Source organism: Elephas maximus, chromosome 1, assembly GCF_024166365.1.
Source record: "Elephas maximus indicus isolate mEleMax1 chromosome 1, mEleMax1 primary haplotype, whole genome shotgun sequence".
NCBI lineage: Eukaryota > Metazoa > Chordata > Mammalia > Proboscidea > Elephantidae > Elephas > Elephas maximus.
Window position 1 is genome coordinate 73119850 of NC_064819.1, and position 19956 is coordinate 73139805.

The window sequence follows — 19956 nt, forward strand, 5'->3', positions numbered from 1 at the left end:
AATCCACCAGCCGCTCCTCGGAAACCCTGTAGGGCAGTTCTATTCTGTCCTATGGGGTCGCTATGAGTCAGAATCAACTCAATGGCAGCTGAGTTTGGTTTGGGGGTTTTATCTCTACCTCGGCATCCTGCAATCCAGGCGGCATCCCTAACATTGGCAGGCCCTAGAGCACTGTGCTCAGAGGGAATTCTGTATCCTTCCCTTAAACACTTAAATTGCTGAACAAGAAAGAATGATAAAATAAGCATTCAACTAAAGTTTTTTTTTTTTTTTTTTAATTAACAAAGCAAACTTTTGGAAACCATAAGGAACGATGTACTAAAGATAAAATAAGAAATTGATTGGGATGCAGGCCAGCTATAGAAATAAGAAATCATTTCTGCAGCGGCAAGGTGTTGCAACTACCCGGTGTACCCGATCCGGAGTAGGGTGGGAGGAAGGACCCGTGCCACTGCCCTGGGCTGTGGCCTCCCGCCATCCCGGCAGGACCAGGAGTCGGAGGACTGAGTCCAGGCCTCGGTCACTTGGGCCTGCGCCTGGGATTGAGGGCAGTCTCCTGGCTAGGCTGCCTACGGGGAAATCGAGGCTCCACGGGGTCTGCGAAAACGGCGGGGACACTGTTCCTTGAGCCCTCGAGGGAATTTAAGTTGCATAGCCTTTTCCTGGAAACCTTGTGTAGTGCTTAAGAGCTACAGCTGCTAACCAAAAGGTCAGCAGTTCGAATCCGCCAGGCGCTTCTTGGAAACTCTGTGGGGCAGTTTTACTCTGTCCTATAGGGTCGCTATGAGTCGGGATCGACAGGACAGCAACGGGTTTGGTTTTTGCTTTTACTTCCCTGCCGTAGTCATTGCTAGAGTTCAGGAAAGGTCCTGGAAGATCACGGTTACGGGTTTATTTTTTACAAAGTTTTTTTTTTTTATGTTTGTTTTGTTTGTCCATAAAACAACCCATCTCTCCTCAGAGGCGATTCTTACATTCGGAATTCAGTTATTTATGAAACACTCGCACAGAGGTGAGCAAAGCCGCAGAAAGCAGCGGTTCCGAGCAGGACTTCATCCGCTGGGTCCAGGGTCGGGAGGAGGAGATCGCCCAAAGCAGGACTCCGGCGTCAGCTGCGCTGAACGCTCTCGCGATGGCCTGCCGGGGCGCAGCTGATTGCCTGGAGCCGCCTCTCACGCCGCAGGAGCCCCGCCACCACGCTGGCCCCGCCCCCGGCCTGCGCGGGCACCAGCGCCCCCTAGTGCCTCCAGCTATGCTGGGCGCGCCCCACAGGTGGCCAGTTTTTACTTTTCCCGCCGCCCCTCCTTCCAGCGCTTTTCACGTGATAGGTCACTTCTCCGCCCCTCACCCAGGATGGTCTGAGTCCTAGGGACCTTTCTCACAGTCTCAGGGACTGAGATCTGTACGCAGCACCCCAAGAAGCCCTTCAGCGGCCTCCGCAGACGCAGCTCTCTTTCCTGTTAAGGACAAGAGCTCTGAGGATGCAGCCGCTCTTGAAGGAATCTCCAGGTGTTGGAGATGGTGACTCCGGACCTGAGTCCCGCCCAGGGACATGGAGAGAATGTGGTGAGTTAAGAGACCAAAGCGGGGGAAGGGGGTTCGAACCCGGGAGGTGGTGAATTAACTTCGTCCTAGCTTCCTTAATTGAACAGAAAATCTTCATTTTCATATCATCAGAGTCATTGGTTTTTGTCTTATGGCTTGTGCTTATGGGGTTTAGTTCGAGAAGTTTTTCCCAATCCCTTTAGTTTGCACAATGGTCTCCTTTCCTTTTACAAATTGTAGAGTTTTACCTTACCCTTTTAGGACTTTTGTTCACGTGGAGTCCACCTTTGTATGTGATGGTAGGTCAGGATCCAGTTTAATTTTTGTCTTTCAGTGAGCCAGTTTTCCTGGCATCATCTACAAACTATCTCTGCACTGCTTCCTTTTCTTGTGAATATGTTAGTCCCCTTATCCACCTGAGCCTGACTCTGAGTTCCTGATTATCTTCAAATGTTCTTTCTTTTTTTTGCCAATATGAGGCTCATGTTATTACTGTGACATTGTTATCTGCATGGGCTGGTCCACTTTTGATCCTGTATTTCAAAGTTAATTATTTTGAGGCTTCTTCCTTTTGTGTAAATTTTGGAATGTGTTTATTCTCAAAAGCAATTCACTAGAATTTGTTACAGACTGCAACAAATGCAGATTTTCCCCCATTTTTAAAATTTTTATTTCTTTTTCATCATTGTTATGTATTGAATTGTGTCCCCCTCAAATATGTGTTGTAAATCCTGACCTCCATGCCTGTGGTTATAATTCCACTCGGAAATGGGTTTTCTCTCTGAAATTAATGATGCAGGATTAGGGTAGGTCTTGAGTCAATCCATTTGGAGATATAAAAGATTAAACAAGCACCGAAAGCTAGCAGAGATGGGAGAAGAGTGATGCCAAACCACATGAAGATCACCAAGGAGTAGAAGCTCAGAAGAGACAAGGACCTTTCTCCAGAGCTGACAGAGAATTTGGACTTCTAGCCACCTAAACTGTGAGAAAATAAATTTCTATTTGTTAAAGCCACCCACTTGTCATATTTCTGTTATAGCAGCACTAGATAACTAAGACGGTCATTTTTGCCAGAAATCAGTGCTTTTGAAAGAACTGGCTTTTAATTTTGTTGTTATATCTTTATTCTTTCTTTCCTCCTCCTTTTGTTCATTTTTTCTTTAGAAGTTAAAATGTACCTGCTAGACTTAGCATATAACGTCTTTAAATCCCCATATGACTGAGTTTATCCAATAGCTGTTTAGTGACAGATAAACTAGGAAAATATGAAACAACCAGAATGATGGAACATGGAAGGTTCAAAGGTGGCTTTAGTTAGGGAGGCAGCTACGGGCTAAGATAAAATTTGTAAGTTGTTTTCTATTTTAATTAATCATGCCATTATTTCACCCTTTAATTTCTATAGTATTCTTTAATTTTTATTATAAATAACTTAATTCTTTCAAGGTATTAATAGTTACTTTCCATTTCAACCAGTGATATATTGAATAACAAATTAACATTGAAGAATAATTTTTACACAATAAAAGGTATCTGCATGAATTATATGCAGTCCCTGGGTGGTGCAAATGGTTAACATACCCATCTGCTAACTAAAAGGTTGGAAGTTCGAGTCCAGCCAGAGGCTCCTCCAAAGAAAAGCCTGGTGATCTACTTCAGAAGAATCAGCATTGAAAACTCTATGAAGTGCAGTTCCACTCTGACACAAAGTCACCATGAGTCTGCGTCAACTCAATGGCAACTAGTTTTATTAATTGTACAATTCAATGAGTTTTATAAATATGTATTAAGAACAAAACAAACCAAAACTGTTGCTGTTGGGTCCAACTCATGATGACTCCATGTGTTACAGAATAGAACTGCTCCGTAGGTTTTTCTTGTCTGTACTCTTTATGGAAGCAGACTGCCAGGCCTTTTTTCTGTGGCACTGCTGGGTAGGTTCAAACTGCCAGCCTTTAGGTTAGTAGTCCAGTGCAAACTGTTTCCATCACTCAGGGACCTACATTCATATAGTTAGTGACATAATCAACGTACAGAACATTTTTATCAACCTAGAAAGTTCCCCTCTGCCCCTTTGCAGTCACTGCCCTGCCCTCTACAACTCTGGCCCAGGAAACCACTGATCTCTCACTAACAGCTTAGTTTTCCCATTCCTAGAATTTCATAAAAATGGAATTTATATCATAAGCATTCTTTTGTGTTGGCTTATTTCCCTCAACATGTTCTTGAGATTCATCAATGTTATTCCATGGATCAGTAGTTTGTCCCATTTATTGCTGAGTAGTATTCCATGATATGGGTATATTACAATTCGTTTATCTAGTCACCTGCTGATGGACATTTGGGGTGGTTCTAGTTTATAGCATTGTAAAAAAGCTGATATGAACACATGTATACGGGTCATGGTATGGACATATTTTCTTTCTCTTAAGTAGAGTTTACTGGGCTATATAAGTAATTGTTTAATTTTATAGGAAACAGCCAAATTCTTGAAGTGGTGACAAGATTGGCCACTTCCACCTGCAGTGTATGAGAGTACCAGTTGCTCCACATCCTTGCTAACACTGGAGATTGTCAGTCTTTTTAATTTTAGCCATTCTCTTGGGTTGAAGTGGTATCTCATTATGGTTTTGGTTTACCCATTATTTTAATTGGCTTGTTTGTCATCTTATTAATCTAGTTATAGATTCTTTATATTTTCTGGATACGAGTCCTTTGTCAGATATATGTATTGTAAAACCACAATGAGATACTACTTCATATCCACCAGGACGGCTATTTAATAAAAAACCTGGGAATAACAAGTGCTAGTGAGGATGTGGAGAAGTTAGACTCCTTATCCATCGCTAACGGGAATGTAAAATGGTACAAACAATGTGGAAAACTTTGGCACTTCCTCAAAAAGCTAAAAGTAGGTTTATCATATAACCTAGCAATTCCACTACTAGGTATATATCCAAAAGATTTGAAAGCAGGAACTCCAAACAAATACTTGTATACTAAAGTTCATTGCAGTGTTATACACAGTAGCAAAAAAGTGGGAACAACCCAGTGTCCGTCACCAGATGAATGGATAAACAAAATGTAGTATATACATACAAGGAAATATTATTTAGTGGTAAAGAGAAATGAAAGTCTGACGCACGCAACTACATGGATAAGCCTTAAAATCATACGCTAAGTGAAATAAGTCACACACAAAGGACAAATATTATATGATCCCACTTATATGAAATATCTACAGTAGGTAAATACATAGAGCCAAAGGTAAATGAGTGGTTACTGGAGGCTGGGAGGAGAAAGGAATGGGAAGTTGTTGGTTAATGGGCACTCAGTTTCTCTTTGAATGAAAAACTTCTGAAAATAGATAGTAGTGATGGTTGCACATCATTGTGAATGTAATTAACGTGACTGAATTGAACACTTAAAAATGATTAAAATGTCAAATTTTATGTAATGTTTATTTTACCAAATTAGCATTCAAAAAAAAAAAAAAAAAAACTAACCATAGATGTGTGGGTCTGTTCCTGAGTTTGTGCTTCTGTTCCATTGATCTATGTGTCTATCCTTATGCCAATACATACTATCTTGGTTACTGTAGGTTTTTAATAAAGTCCTTGGACTTGTTTCTTTTAAAGATTGCTTAGGTTACCCTTAGTCCTTGGCATTCCCATATAAATTTAGAATTAGGTTTCCAGTTTCTACCAGATGTATTTTTTATTGGGACTGTATTACATCTGTATAGCAATTTGAAGAAAATTAATGTCTTAACAGTTTAAGCTTTCCAGTCCACAAATATGGCATACCTCTCCACTTATTTAGGTCTTAACTGAATTGACTTCAAAGGGACTTAAGGAAACTTTTTGAGATCATTGAAATATTCTGTATCTTGGTTAGGTGGTAGTAATATGGGTGTATGCATTTGTCAAAACTCTGCAGTTTACTGTATATAAGTTATATTTCGATGAAGTTGATTTAAAAACCAAAGCCAAAAGTTGCCTCAGTTATTCCATTTATTTTCTTTTTTTGGTGTGATTCGTCATCATCAGAGTCATCTGACCTGAACATCATTTTATCCGTCAGTTCTGTGCTGAAAATACTGCCTTGGCTAAGTACTGTGTTAATATCCAACCAAGCCAGTCCGGAGCCTGTGGGATATTGTGTGATGTGGTAGAGAAAATTTCTTTGCTTTAGTCTCTTCCTACACGCTCCAGACCTTGACAGAATCCTGGCTTTTCCCCTGAGAGTGTTGTTTTCTGAGGAGCTCTCTTCCTGCAAGTTAGATACTCCCCTTATCCCACAGCTTTGGGATTGAGAGGTGGGGTGTGTCTTCAGTGTTCCCCAATGTTTTTTCCACACTTAAACTCTCCCACCCTGAGGGAAAAGCCCTCTACTTGCAGCCAGGCCATTCAGCCTTGTCACCCTGTGGCTCTCTCACTGTTGTCAAACAACCTGGTCACTTGCCCACATTCGGTATAGACCTCATCACCTAGTTCATGTTGTTCTACCCTAGCCTTATCCCCAGCCTGGGTGAACTCAGTGCTCATGTGGAAAGCCCACCCAACACCTTGGAATATAGTTCCTCTAAGGCCTGAACCACAAAATGCAGCTTCTTGGGCCTCACTCTCCACATTCCGATAAAATAAGGTCTCAGGTGAGGCCCATGAATCTGGATTTTAACAGGGACCCCATGTGATGATTTTGCACACTGGAATTTGAGAAGTGCCCTCTTGGACTATCATTTCCTCATTGCTCAGCTCCCGTGTTCCGCTCCATCAGAGCCACAACTCAGAATCAGCCCCCCTGGAATCCAGCCATCATCTGGAACAAGCCCTAGCCAACATCTCTCTGAAGTAGTAAATAAATTCAACATTGCATATTCCTCTCCACAGTCTCATCCTTATCGACCTTTCACTCTGTTATTTGCATCGCCCTGTGGTTTGACCCCTTCTAGTCCCATGATCCCTGTCTTATCCCCATCTCTGCACTGCCCTCTCTCTTCAGTTCCTGCCCTATTCTGCCAAGACATCACGGTCTGTCCATCCATTGCATCTCTTGATATCCTTATCTCTCTTGTCCCCTTATTCTTGCACTTCACCAGTTGAACAGAACTTTAAATTTTGGTCAGCCCCACCAACCACATCTGTCCCTAGGCAGCTGGGCTGTGCTAGAGAAATACCATGTACTGCCATAGAGTCATGGTTTGTACCTGCTGAGATATTAGTCAGTCCATTCCCCATTCTCCACACTGGCTATTGCAAATCTCCTCCTCTACACTCATTTCTGTTTTGCCACCATATTGGGCATTATTCTTACCATATGACCTTTGCCCTGTTCATGAAGAAAACCAAAGCCATCAGTAGAAACTTCACCAACACGGAATCAAAAGTATTCATTGTTATGCTCTGCTGAAATACGGGAGAGAGAATTGTGGGATGGAGCAAAAATTTTGTTTTAACCACTAGGAAGGTTCTGTTTTTTCTTTAGTAGATAGAAGACAGAGAAACATAACAAATAAGCTTCTTTTACTAAAGAAGCTTAATAAAAGTTTGCTGCTGTTCCACTGGTAACATGTAAGGTGTCAATTTTTCAGACCAGCCATTGTCTAGTGACTTATGGAATAATCCAAGTAATGTTTCACAGACCAAATGAGCTTAAGCCTAAGGGACCACCAGTGTGTCATATTTGATAACAGGCAAAAACCGTGTTTATAGCACATGGAGGGCTCTTATGTTTTCTTTGGATATGGGGAATTTAGAGAACAATAATACGAAAGAGGAAAATACATCTGCTTTGGGAATTTTAAAGTATTTAGCCTAACAAATCTAGACAGTATAGTCATCTGCTGATTAAATGCTGGTTCTGGTAAAGGAGAAACTCGGCACTTCTGGAAAAAAAAAAAAAAGGGCAGGGGATGTTGCCTTTGATATTTTGTTTTTACACTTCCACATAATAAATACAAATTTAAACAAGCTTGAGGGGAGCATTTTATTCATTCAATTAGCCTTTAAAGTTAAGCATACAGGTTAATGTCCTAAACCACATACAGTGAATGGCTTTGTAAATTAAGAAATTCTGATAAAGTCAATACGGTAATATGATGAAAAGTTCATAAATGGCCATTACCTTGGAACATATCTTAAGGAATCAGTTCTTAATTTTGGAAGCAAATACCTAATTTTGGAAATATTAGTATAAACCAAAACCAAACCAAACCCATTGCCGTCGAGTTGATTCCAACTCATAGCGACCCTATAGAACAGAATAGAACTGTCCCCCCATAGGGTTTCCAAGGAGCACCTGGTGGATTTGAACTGCCAGCCTTTTGGTTAGCAGCCGTAGCTCTTAACCACTACACCACCAGGGCGTCCAAAGTTAATATAGCAGCCAAAATACTCTGGAATTTGTTCTAACCAAACGGATGAGTGGCTTTGTAAATTTAGCTGTACCAGCAGGTTTGAAGAATTATATAGTATTTAAATGATTATTATCAACACACAGAAAGCTAACAAAAATGCTGGCTTAAATCAAAAAAGAAAAAGCAAAATACAAAATTGAGTGTATATGACAAACTATGGAAAATATACTCAACAGATTTATAAAGGTTAGAAGTTAATGTAGAAAAGTAAATATAGCTGTTGATACTTTGTTCTGAATATTTTAATAATTGGCTATTTAACCTTTTCTCCGAACAGTTGGAAATAGCAGGCATGATGTTTTGGAAAGCCCCCAGCTTCAGCTTTTTCTAATTGTATGGTTAGCCCATCATCTGCCAGGGGCTCCCTCTGCTGGGCAAATCTGGGAATACACTGAAACACTCTGGCTCCATAATTCCCTCTCTTCTGGTTCCAGGGGAACAATTCCCTCTAGTTTTCCCACACTCCACCCTCTTGGGAGACCTACACTGTGATATTCCAGTGTCACCCTGTTATGTCCACTTTGTATTCAAGGCGTATCAGTCTACTGTCTCCTGGAAGGCTCCCTTCAGCTATAAATCTCATCCTGAACTTTACCTTTTAGAAACATTCTTGATCCCCATCCTAGAGTATGTGTTAGGTGCCCTGGGTGATAGGTTGGTAGAGATATACGATGAAAGACAATTGCGGGATGGAGAAAGGGGCTGCCTAGATGGAGGAACACTGACTGGAACTCAATTTAAGAATAGGGATTAAAAGAATCAACATGTATTGAATCTGTACAAAACGGTTTTACTCTATCCTGCCCCATGTAAAAATCAACTGTGATAAGGCAGTAGGGTTTCCAGTTTTAGGGTTGTTCGTCCCTCAATTTCTTTCTTCAATCTGAAAATTCAAGATAATTAGTTGTTTATGATCTTGCCAAAGCCCAAATTTGAGTCACCTAAGCTAAGATACTGGCATTCAGTAGGGAATCATGACTTCTCTGCCAGCTCAAAGTGGTAGCCATGGATTCTTAACTCTTGGTGAGTTGCATAATTATAAGAAGTAATAAAAGTTCATTGTGGATGTGGAACAAATGACCATAAAATGAAGAACAAAATTTTAGTGATGGTTGAAAACTGAATTCACTTATCATGTGGGAATATACCGAGGGGACATAGATGGGAAATAGCAGGTCTCTGTCCCCTCCCATCTCCACTTCTTTCCCTCCCTGGTGGCAAGCTTCCCCTGCTCCTTACTTCAGTTGCAGTATTTCCAAGTCCTTTGCCTCATGGTCTTTCTATTGCACAGGCAAGATCACACATGTAACTTTTTCCTACCCCCATACCCGGCATGGTACACCTGTACTCCAGCATGGCTGGGGAAAAGCTCCCAATCTTGAATTTTTTGGTCCATATAAATCCATGGTCATGAGCTTCACCTGGGTTCTCTATACTGCCCACCAGTACCAACCTTCTAAGATTTGTTTTATTTCTGCTTAAATCATTGAACAAATATTTATTAAGCACCGACTTTGTGTAGTATAGGCACTGAAGATTAAGTGGTGAATAAGACAGTCTCTGCCCTCATGGAACCTACATTCTGTATGGAAGGTATTCCAGATATTCCCTCTCGAAGCTTTGAGCCCCTCCTGCTCTCTCCCAGCACTCACTTTCAGCTCTTATCTTAATCCCACCTTCATGGGAACAATAGAAGCCATCATGGTAGAATGCCAACTTCCTGACTGAACTGCACATGCCATCTTTTACTCCTTCAGTCCTATAAAGTCTAAGTGCCATATTAGGGTTCCAAGAGGTCAGAGTTAAACCAGAATGTTTAACCGAAAAGAACATAATGAAGGGATTATTTACAAAGGCGCTGACAGACTTAGAGGGAACACCAAGGAATGATGAGGCATCCAGGGAACAGCAGCAGAGGCGATCTGATACCGCCGTGTGGTGGCTTTTAAGATCCAATCTCTTCTGTATTTTGCAGTGATGCTATAGCTAGGATCTTGCAAACCACATTTCTGCTTTGCCAACTGCCTCCCCACTAGTCTTTGTCAATAGGAGGCACAAGAGGAAGCCTGAATGGCTGGAAAAGCAAGAAAGGACTTCCTACTTACGTACTGCTTGCAAATATTTTTTTTCTCAGATTGTCAATTGTCTTTATTACTTAGGGTGCTTTTTGCCAGGTAAAGGTTGTCAAAGTTAATAATATTTTCCTTTTATGCTCTAGATATTGAGTCAGTTAGGCAAGGTTTCCCCACTCATTTATAAAGTAATTAACCCATATATTCTTCTAATAATTACATAGTTATATTTTTAATGCTTAGGTCATTTTAGAATTTATCCTTGTATATAGTTGGAGGAAGAGATACAATTTGTTTTTTTTTTTAATACTACTATCTAAATGATTTAACATCATTTATTAAAAGGGTTTTCCTAACTGATTTGTTTTGCCGTCTTATACTAAATTTTATATACACTTGGGTCTCTTTGTGGATTTTGTGCTGGTTCATCAGACTGTCTATATATTCATTCACCATTACCACTCTGTTTTAGTTATAGAGGCTTTACAATACGTTTTAATACATAGTAGTCTACCTCCCATCCCTCAATTGTTCTTTCTGTTTTTTTTCCTAGCTGTTCTTGCTTGTTTATTTTCTAAATGAACTTTTTATCAAATCAAATCAAAGCATTGGCTGAGGGAGGTGATAGTTTTTTTTTTTTTTTTTAATTGGGATTGCATATAAATTATAAATTTAAGAAGAACTGATATCCTTAAAATCGAGTCTTCATATCTAAGTACGTGTGGTTCTGGGTAGTGCAAATGGTTAAACACTTGGCTACTAACCTAAAGATTGGCGGTTTGAATCCACCCAGAGGCACCTGGGAAGACAGGCCTGGCGATCTGCGTCTGAAAAGTCACAGCTGTTGAAAACCTTATGGAGTGCAGTTCTGTTCTCAAATGCACGGGGTTGCTGTAAGTCAGAAACCGGATGACAACTGGTTGGTTATCTAAGAATATGGAATGTTTTTCATTTATTGCAACCTATTTTTGCATTTTTCAGCATTATTCTAATAGTTTTTCTCACATAAGTTTTAGACATTCTTGTTACATCTACACCTAAGTATTTTATTTTTTGCCATTTGTAAATGGAATCTGTTCTTCTGTTATTCTACTCAGCAATTGTTTCTATATAAGAAGGTTATTGATTTTTCTGCCTTTAAACCTAATACTCTGCTATTCTTTATGCTTGTAGTTTTCCCATGAATTATTTGAATTTTCAAGATACGTGATCTTTACACAGAAAAGTATAAACATTATTGAAATTAAACAATAAAATTAAATAGAAATGGAATATATTGTACTCATGGTTGAAACACTCAGTATTTTAATGGTGTCAGTTGTCACCAAATTGATCAATAAATTTGTGCAATATTAATCAGAACTCCAACAAGTTTTATTATAGAAATAAAGTGTCCAAACTTAATATGCAAATGCAAAGAGCTAAGAATAGCCAAAGCGTTCTTGAGGAAAAATGAGGTGGAACACTGATAAAGTAATAATAATACAGTGTGGTATTGGTACAAGTAAGGCAAGAATTTTGTATACACTAAAGACAGCACTTTTATCTTTGGGGGTAAAGATGAACTTTTAATAAGCTGTTGAGCCAGCTGGATAACTGCTTCTAAAACCAGGATAGACTCCAAGTAGATCAAAAATTTTAATGTAAAAAATAAAGCAACCCACAGATGTAATAGAAGAAAAAATATAGGTTAATTTATTCTTAGTGCAGGAAAGACCTTTCTAGCTATTACTCAAAACTAAAAGCCATGAATGAAAATATTGACAGATTCATTTACATAACAATAAAAAGGCTGCAGAGCAGAATTTATCATAAACAAAGTTAAAAAATAAATGACTATCTGGAAAAACATTTTGCAACTCATTTTGCAAAAGGCTCATCTGTAATATATGTAGGGCTTCTAGAATCAGAGATAAAAGGAGCCAGCAGATTTCTTAATAAAAAGTTGGGCAAAGGACATTCACAGTGCACAGAAAAGGACACGAGTAAAGTAATTTACTTGTTTGGTTTTGATTACAATAGCAAAATACTTGAACAACCCAAGCATCCAGCATAGGGGACTGGATAACTTAGCCATGGTTCCTTCACAAGATGGATATCATGTACCTGTGGAAAGAGGTGAGGAAAGACCTCTGTGTCCTGTTACAGACACAGCTCCAGGACAGACTGCTAAGTGAACAGTGGTACAGAACATGTATGTGTTATGCTATAATTGAATGGGATAGAAGAAGATATATAGTTTAGCTCGATTTGCATAAAGAAACACTAAGAGGTGAACCATATGGAAGGGACAGAGGTGTGGACTTCTTAGTGCACATCTTTTTATATAGTTTTGATTTTTTAATCATATTAATATATAGTTTGTTCAAAATTAAATTAAAAAGATGTGATCAATGATAGTTGAGGTCTAATAACATGTCTTAGGTCTTTGTATTTGTTTTTAAGGTTGCTTTGTTGTAATTTTACCAAAACCTGTCATTTGCGATGTTACTTTTTTACGCTTTGACATAGAAATCTCACTTTTGGGAATCTATTCTGAGATAACACTTGAAAATGACTGTAATTTTTGTTAAATATATATATGTATTTTTAAATCCAACAATAGGTAACTGATTAAAATGGTACATACACATGATGGAATTTTACTCAACAACGTTTTAGTAGTTCATACCTCTGTTTTAGTCTAGTTCTGTTATTATATGCAGAATTTTTTTTTTTTTGCTGACTTCCACTTATCTGGGCTGATTTTCAAATACTTGAAAAATATATTATGGTGTGGTAAAGAAAAAAAAAATTTACCAGTAATCCACCCTCTTCCTTCCCTGCCTCCAACATTTCCCTTTTTTACTTTGGCTACTCACAATACAATAAAACCTGTAGCATCAAAGATGAGAGATTTTTCCGCTTCGTCTTTTTCCCATCTATGTGTGATTATTGTATGATTTACTTACCAAAACCCATTATTTGTAGCCTGTACCATCTTAGTCTCTGGATGGCACAAATAGTGCCACAGTGAAGGAACCATGGTTTAGTTATCCAGTCCCCTATGCTGGATGCTTGGATTGCTCAGCTGTTAACTGAAATGTTGGAGGTTCAAGTCTACCCAGAGGTACCCTGGAGGAAAGGCCTGGCTATCTACTTTGGAAAAATCAGCCTACTCTGACACACATCGGGTCGCCATGAGTCGAAGTCAACTTAAAGCAACTGGTTGCATTTTTTGTTTTTGTTTAATATACCTCTTCCTAAGAGGCCCCACTGATCTTCAGTCAGTCCTGGAAGTCATATAACCTCCTATGCTTTCCTTTGCTTCCTCCCCTCTTCTTAGAGCCCCACAGGGATAAACCAATTAGTAAACAGAATTTTTATGTCACCCTTGTCACCTGCTTATCTTAGGAAGATCCCCAAGACAATCAATGAGATTGATGTCAAATCTCTCTCTGCTAATTTGTATTAATACTAGATCTAATATAATTCTGTGATCAGAACATCAGTTTAAATGATAGATTCTTGGATTTGGAAATGACCATAGGGAGTATCCCAACCATTGGTGTTCAGAGTTTTTTTTTTTTACTGTGATCCTCAATAAGAAATGCATTTTTCTTCATGTCCCAGCGCCTGGGATGCCTACAAATGCCTAACATTAGTGCCTGGAACCTAACTTCCACGAAGCCATATTTACCTTTGATGTGGTACATACAAATATGTTCTGTTCTCTTCTATTCCATGTTTGAAAAACACTGCTCTAATTCAACCCTTTTACTTTTAAATAAGTGAAAGCACTAAGAAGTGCAATAATTTGTATTTATCCAGGAGAAATGGTCAGAACCAAGTATCCCCAACCCTTGATGTTGGATGCCTCAGGACTCTGTCCTCTCTCGTCTCTTTATACTCTTAGTCACTTCCTTGGTCACCTCATGACTTTAAACTCCGTGGATATACCAGTGACTTTCAAGTTTATAACACCAACTCAGTTCAGCTGTATCCTCCACAAAAGTACTCTTGTGAAGGCCACCGTAACTCCATGCTACTAAACCCAGTGTACTGTTCTCACCTTCATCTACCAACAGCATTTGATCCCTTGATCACTCCCTCCTCCACCATGTAATCTCATAGCTCTGCAAACTTCACAAAAGGATTTCTGATTCACTCTTCCCTAACTCCACCATCACACACCTGTTCCTCTCTTATAGGTGACCCTCTTAGAAGAATACTCCTCATTCTTCTAGTTGAGGCTTTCAGCCACATTGATTTTGAGAGCTTAACATCTAAGAAAACACCAAACCACTTTAAAAAGTAGAAAACCTGTATGATCATATCAATATATGAGAAAAATCTAGCCAACATGCAAAACAAAATTTCAAAGGAAAATAGGAATAAAAGGGAACCATTTAAATACAACAGAAGTGCCAAAAATAACAAAAATAAAGAGGGAGCAGAGCAATGGTAAAAAACTAAAAATAATAGCAATGAATATTATCCTAAAGAACAAAATACTTAATACCACTATGTCTGTTAAAACCAGGAACTAAGGAGGGATGCCTGCTAAAATTATTATTTGACTTTTCTTGGAGATTCTAGAAAACACAGTATGAAAAGAAAATACTTGATAGTCACATTGAAGAAAACAAAAAGTGAAATTATTTTGTTGATGACTAGAAAAAATCAAGGGATTCTAAAGGGTAAAGAAAGAAAGCGAAACTAGAATTACAGAAGTTGGAAAGTTAGCTGGTAGAAGATATCAATACATTTCTTCCCTCCTAACAATAATACCTAAAAAAAGAAAGAAAATGAGAAGAGTATTCCATTTACAATAGAAACAAGTCTGTAGACTAATTAGGAATACAATTAAGAAAATACATGACATACAAAAAACAATTAAATCATAAGTCAACTGAAAAAATGGGAAGATATTTTTGAATGGGAAGAAAATGTCACTGCTAAGCTTCTCACAAAATAAACCAAAAATAATTTTAACACAATTAAAATTAGAACCAAATACAGTCTTTTGAATATTGACTAAAGTGGTTTAAAAGTGTATATTGGACGTATACATGCCCAAGAACAGCCAAGAAATTTTACATAACTGTGAGTGGGAACTTGCTACCTTAGATATCAGAGCATATTATAAAGCCATTATAATCAAATTAATATGGTATTGACAAAGGAATAGACAAAAAGATCAGTACAAAAGAGCAAGAATTGAGAAATAGATGCCATTATATGAGAATTTAATAAATAATAAAGATGGTACATTTTTGTTCAGTGGGGAAATGGATGGATTGTGTCATAAATTGAGAACAACTGGCCATCCACATGGAAGAATGTACAGTTTCTAATACCACATAAATCCTAAATGAACTAAAGATTAAAAACTTTTTTTTTAAAGCAATAAATTTTTAAAAAGAAAATCTAGAAGCCTGCATAAGTAATGGAGGGAGTTGGCCTTCTTAACCAAGAGTGGAAATGTAGAAGCTGTAAAACTTGTAACTAAAACATTTTAGTATTTTAAAATTTATATACATGTGTGTAGTCTGTAATGTAATACATACTCTCACCTAGCAATCACAGACTGAGGACTTTATTTGCACCATGGTGAGCAGCGATAACTGGGAACAATGTGAATGCCTATCAGTAGGAAATGGATGAATAAATGATGCTACTTCATGTGAAATATGCTTTAAAAAATGAGGAAGCATGTAATTAGACCGGTTGACTAAAAGGTTTTGTTAATAGAGAAAAACAAGACGCAGAGAAGGGTAATATCACCATCTTGTTAAAAACAAACAAACTGACCGAAAAGCAAAACAAGGCATGTTTTGGGTATGTGTATGTAAGTCTGAGTTCAAAGGAAAACATGCATGACTACATACCAGTTTGTTTACGTGAGTTAGGGAAGGGGGAGCAAGAGTGTGAATTGTCCATATGTGAGGGGAGGAAAGGAGCCAAGCAGAACAATGGAAAAAAGGAAAAGACCATTAGAAAAAACAAAACAACCGGTTTTTAATAAATTTGTATATGCATATATAAAGTTCTACAACTAATTGAGCTGCACCGAGTAAACGCAATTCATGCTATCTTTATTCAGTATGAACAAAATAGACAAGCTAGTAAAATCTGAACCCCAGAATTTATTTAAATTCCAAAAGCTTTACGGGGCAATTCTGCGAAAAGGCTCCCAGTATTAATGTAGGGTGGTGTCACCAGGGTTGAAAGCCCTGCACGCGATGAAATACGATCCAGTTAGGCACGGAGTGGGATTTTCAAGTATTATCCAATCAGGGCAGTTCTGTTCCTAGAAAGGAGCAGAAAAAGCTAGTGAGAGCTTTTGAGCTTCAGCTCTAAAACTGCATGGCAGCCAAGCTCCTTTGTCTGGGCAATGGCTCGCACCAAACAGACTCCGCGCAAGTTAAGACGAACCTCTGCTTCCAGAGCTCCGCCACGAAGGTGCTACATACGTGCGAGGCCTACGTGACGGGGTTATTTGAGGACACCACCTGTGCCCCATCCACGCCAAACAGGTCACCATCATGATCAAGGACATCAAGCGTTTTAACTATAGGTTTCGCTGTTTACCCCAAAAGGACTTTTCAGGGCCAACAGGTTTTGGAAAAGGCTGCCTGAACAATAGACCCTGATGACACAACGCGCAGGACGGGAGTAGACCCATGTCTGCACGTACTACACGCTTCAAGTCTGGGGCAGAGGTCCGATCTTCGTGGCTAATTAGTATGGGATGCCAAGGTGACGGGTATGTCCAGAAAGGCCCCCCAGGTGATTCTAATTACAGGACAGTTGCCTCTGGCAGAGAAAACTAGGCAAGGGACTTATTCGGAACCACCATAAAACCTTTGAAGACCTACCACTCGGTTAAGATTTAATGCTCAGGTGCGAGGACTAAGAACTCGCAGAGTAATCCTGGTGCTAAGCAAGCTAATTTTTTTTTTTCCTTTTTTACAAGTGGCTGAAAAATCTGTTACTAGAGCTCTTTTCCTGAAATATGTAGGTGGCTCTTAAAAGAGCCGTTTGGTTATTGAAGAAGCTTCCAACCAGAACTTTACTTTTTCTTGGGAGCCGCCTTCTTGGGCTTGGCAGTCTTCGGCTTGGTCACCTTTGTCTTCGCTCCTTTAGGCTTCACCGCCTTAGCTTTAGCAGGGCTCTTAGATACTTTCTTGGCCTTCACAACCTTAGGCTTCTTGGGACTCTTAGATTTTCTTACCACCGCAGGCTTCTTAGCCTTCTTCGGAGTCTTCACACTTTTCTTGGCGGTAGCCCCAACAGGCTTTTTGGGCTTCTTAGCGCCTGTTGCTTTAGCTTTGGCTGCCACCTTCGTGTTGCTAGGCTTGGCTTCAGCGGAAGACGCCTTCTTGTTGAGTTTGAAGGAGCCCGAGGCGCCGGTGCCCTTGGTCTGCACCAGGGTGCCCTTGCTCACCAGGCTCTTCAGGCCCAACTTGATGCGGCTGTTGTTCTTCTCCACATCGTAGCCGGCAGCTGCCAGCGCTTTCTTGAGTGCGGCAAGGGACACACCGCTGCGCTCCTTAGAGGTGGAAACTACCTGCACTATAAGCTCCGACACAGACGGTCCCGCGGGTTTCTTGGCAGTAGGGGCAGCCTTCGACGGCTTCTTTGCCTTCTTGGCAGGGAGAGCCTTCTCAGGAGGCGTGGAAGCAACCGGGGCGGGCGGCGCGGTCTCCGACATGGCGACACCAGGAAAGAGCAGAAAAAACCACTGAGACCTGACAAGACAGGAGAACGCAAAGGGGCCCGAGAGCCGCGTATTTATAGGGCGGGACCTTGTCGTGATTGGTGCGCGCCGACGCCCGCCCCCCGAGCGCCCCCTGTGCGGCCACCTAGCACACTGGGTTTCAGATGGCTGCAGGAGGCAGAGTAGGCTTATTGCGCTTCTCTCTGACGCGCAAGCGCACCCAGACAGCTGCGCCTGCGGTCCCAAGGCTTTCCCACGTAGAGATGGAAACAGTGAGTGGGATAGGGTCGAGTTCTCTCTTGCCCAGCCACGTCAGAGTGCTACTTTCCTCCCCCAAAACAGGTGGTGTGTGTTTTGGTTTGGTTTGCAAATAGAGGGAGGCCATCTAAATTCCAATCACCCGACAATTTCACCTCGATCTCCAGAAATCACTAACACCGCAGTTAACATTCATGCTGTAAGTGTGGAAGGTTTGTCAGAGCAAATGCAATTTTTGTAGTTGGATGTTATTTCCGCAGCCTAACATATCTCACGCACGAATTTTCTATGCCCTTGTTAATCATCCGTTCCTACAACATACCCCGAACAAGTCCAAATGTTTACACCCTGTATGTGTTCCACATCACCATATGCTATTACCACATGGTGATTTTTTTTTTTAATTGAAGAAATATCAAGAGCTCAAAATCGAGCACGGAAGTTAAATGCAGAGTGGACTACACAGTTTCCTAATACGCTTTATGACCGGGGTTGATCTCGCCTTATTGGGGAAGCGAGAGGGGACGTCCTAGGAGTAAGATTTTGGGGCAACCCTTTAACTTGTCTGATGGTATAAAGAGCATGTGGAAGCACCAAGGAGCTGAGCGACTTCACATTGCGAACCAGAGACTAACAGAATAAAGCAGTGATGAACCAGGGTCTCATTACACTTTCCTGCCCAAGGTTCCGAGCTCCTAGCCCTTCCATGAGCTTGGATATCACGTATTATTCGCGCGCGCGCGGTTGCTGTTCTCAAACAAGTCCGGCCTTAGAGCAAGCAAACTGACTGTCTCCACCTCCCTCAAACCACCTAACTGTAGCAACAACCGATTCTAATAAGTCAAAGAGGAGCTTACCTGTAAAGGTCCTAGATACATTTCCCTCCCGTTTTCTCTATTACTTTCTCCTGTTACCCATTTTGGGACTTTATAGTTTTAAAATATACTACATTCTTTTTGTTAAGAATTTAGAAAAGAGCCAGTGAGAACAAAATTGCGCTTCTTTTTGTTTGAAGGCTAGTTAATTGCAGAACCCTCGAATACAAACTTCCTGTACAGGGGTTTCGTGAAGAGTACACTTTTTAAGAAAACAGACTTCTATTTGTGGATGTAATCAAACGCTTCCAGCAGTAACAACCACCAAACACTGCTAAAAAAAAAAAAAAAAAACTCCACAAATGAGCTGACTCAAGGAAGGTTTCTACCCTAGTTTCATTGAAATAATGGTTTTCGCCTCCTGATTTTCGGTTGAGCTGGCTTCAAAAACAATGGAACCCCTGTGCAAATAAGGTGTGCTAGATCTGCTTTCTTATTGGCAGTTGAGTAAAGGTTTCTTAACCAATAAAAAGGGATAATCTGTGCTACCTCCTCTTAGTGTAAAATGATCACATCTTACATTCTGTGAGGTTTTCCTCATAAGGAAATAAGTTGTTGGGTTTTGCCCACTTCGAATCCACTATTCTCTCTGTCAGGACCATTATTACGAACTACTGGGGGCCGGCATGCTGGTTCACGGGGCGGCTGTGCTCGAATACCTGGCATCCGCCATTTTGGAGCTGGTGCGCGACGTGGCCGGCACCAACTAGAAGACGCCATCATCCCGCGCCACTGGCCGCTGGCCAACCGCAACGCCGCATAAGGCGGAGCAAAGTCGCCATCGCGCAGGGCTGAGTCCTGCCGCCAAAGACCGAGAACTACAAAAAGGACAAATACTTCCGCTCTTGGTGGCATGTAGGTTTTAGAGATTATTAAAATGTTAAAAGTTCACTTTCCTGAGCTGCCTGCTCGCGCAAAAGGAAGTCTTGCACCTTCCACTCTGATCAGCCAAATTGTCTTTATTAAAGTAATACCACAGCCGTCTTACATCTAGGGAAGTGTTCTCTAGGCTTCAGGATGTAAAACCTTCACAGCGCTCTAAGTGTAGAAATTAGAAAACAGCGAAAAAGGACACAGGTTACA

General features: G+C 40.3%; 1 protein-coding gene across 1 annotated transcript; it reads right to left on the reverse strand.

Annotated features, from left to right (window-relative positions):
• Positions 1 to 16990: 16990 nt before the first annotated feature.
• H1-1 (H1.1 linker histone, cluster member) lies at positions 16991 to 17794 on the reverse strand. The gene has a single exon (XM_049885391.1). The coding sequence runs from the start codon at positions 17732 to 17734 to the stop codon at positions 17093 to 17095; it is 642 nt and encodes a 213-aa protein (XP_049741348.1). The 5' UTR covers positions 17735 to 17794; the 3' UTR covers positions 16991 to 17092.
• Between the last annotated feature and the right edge of the window lie 2162 nt (positions 17795 to 19956).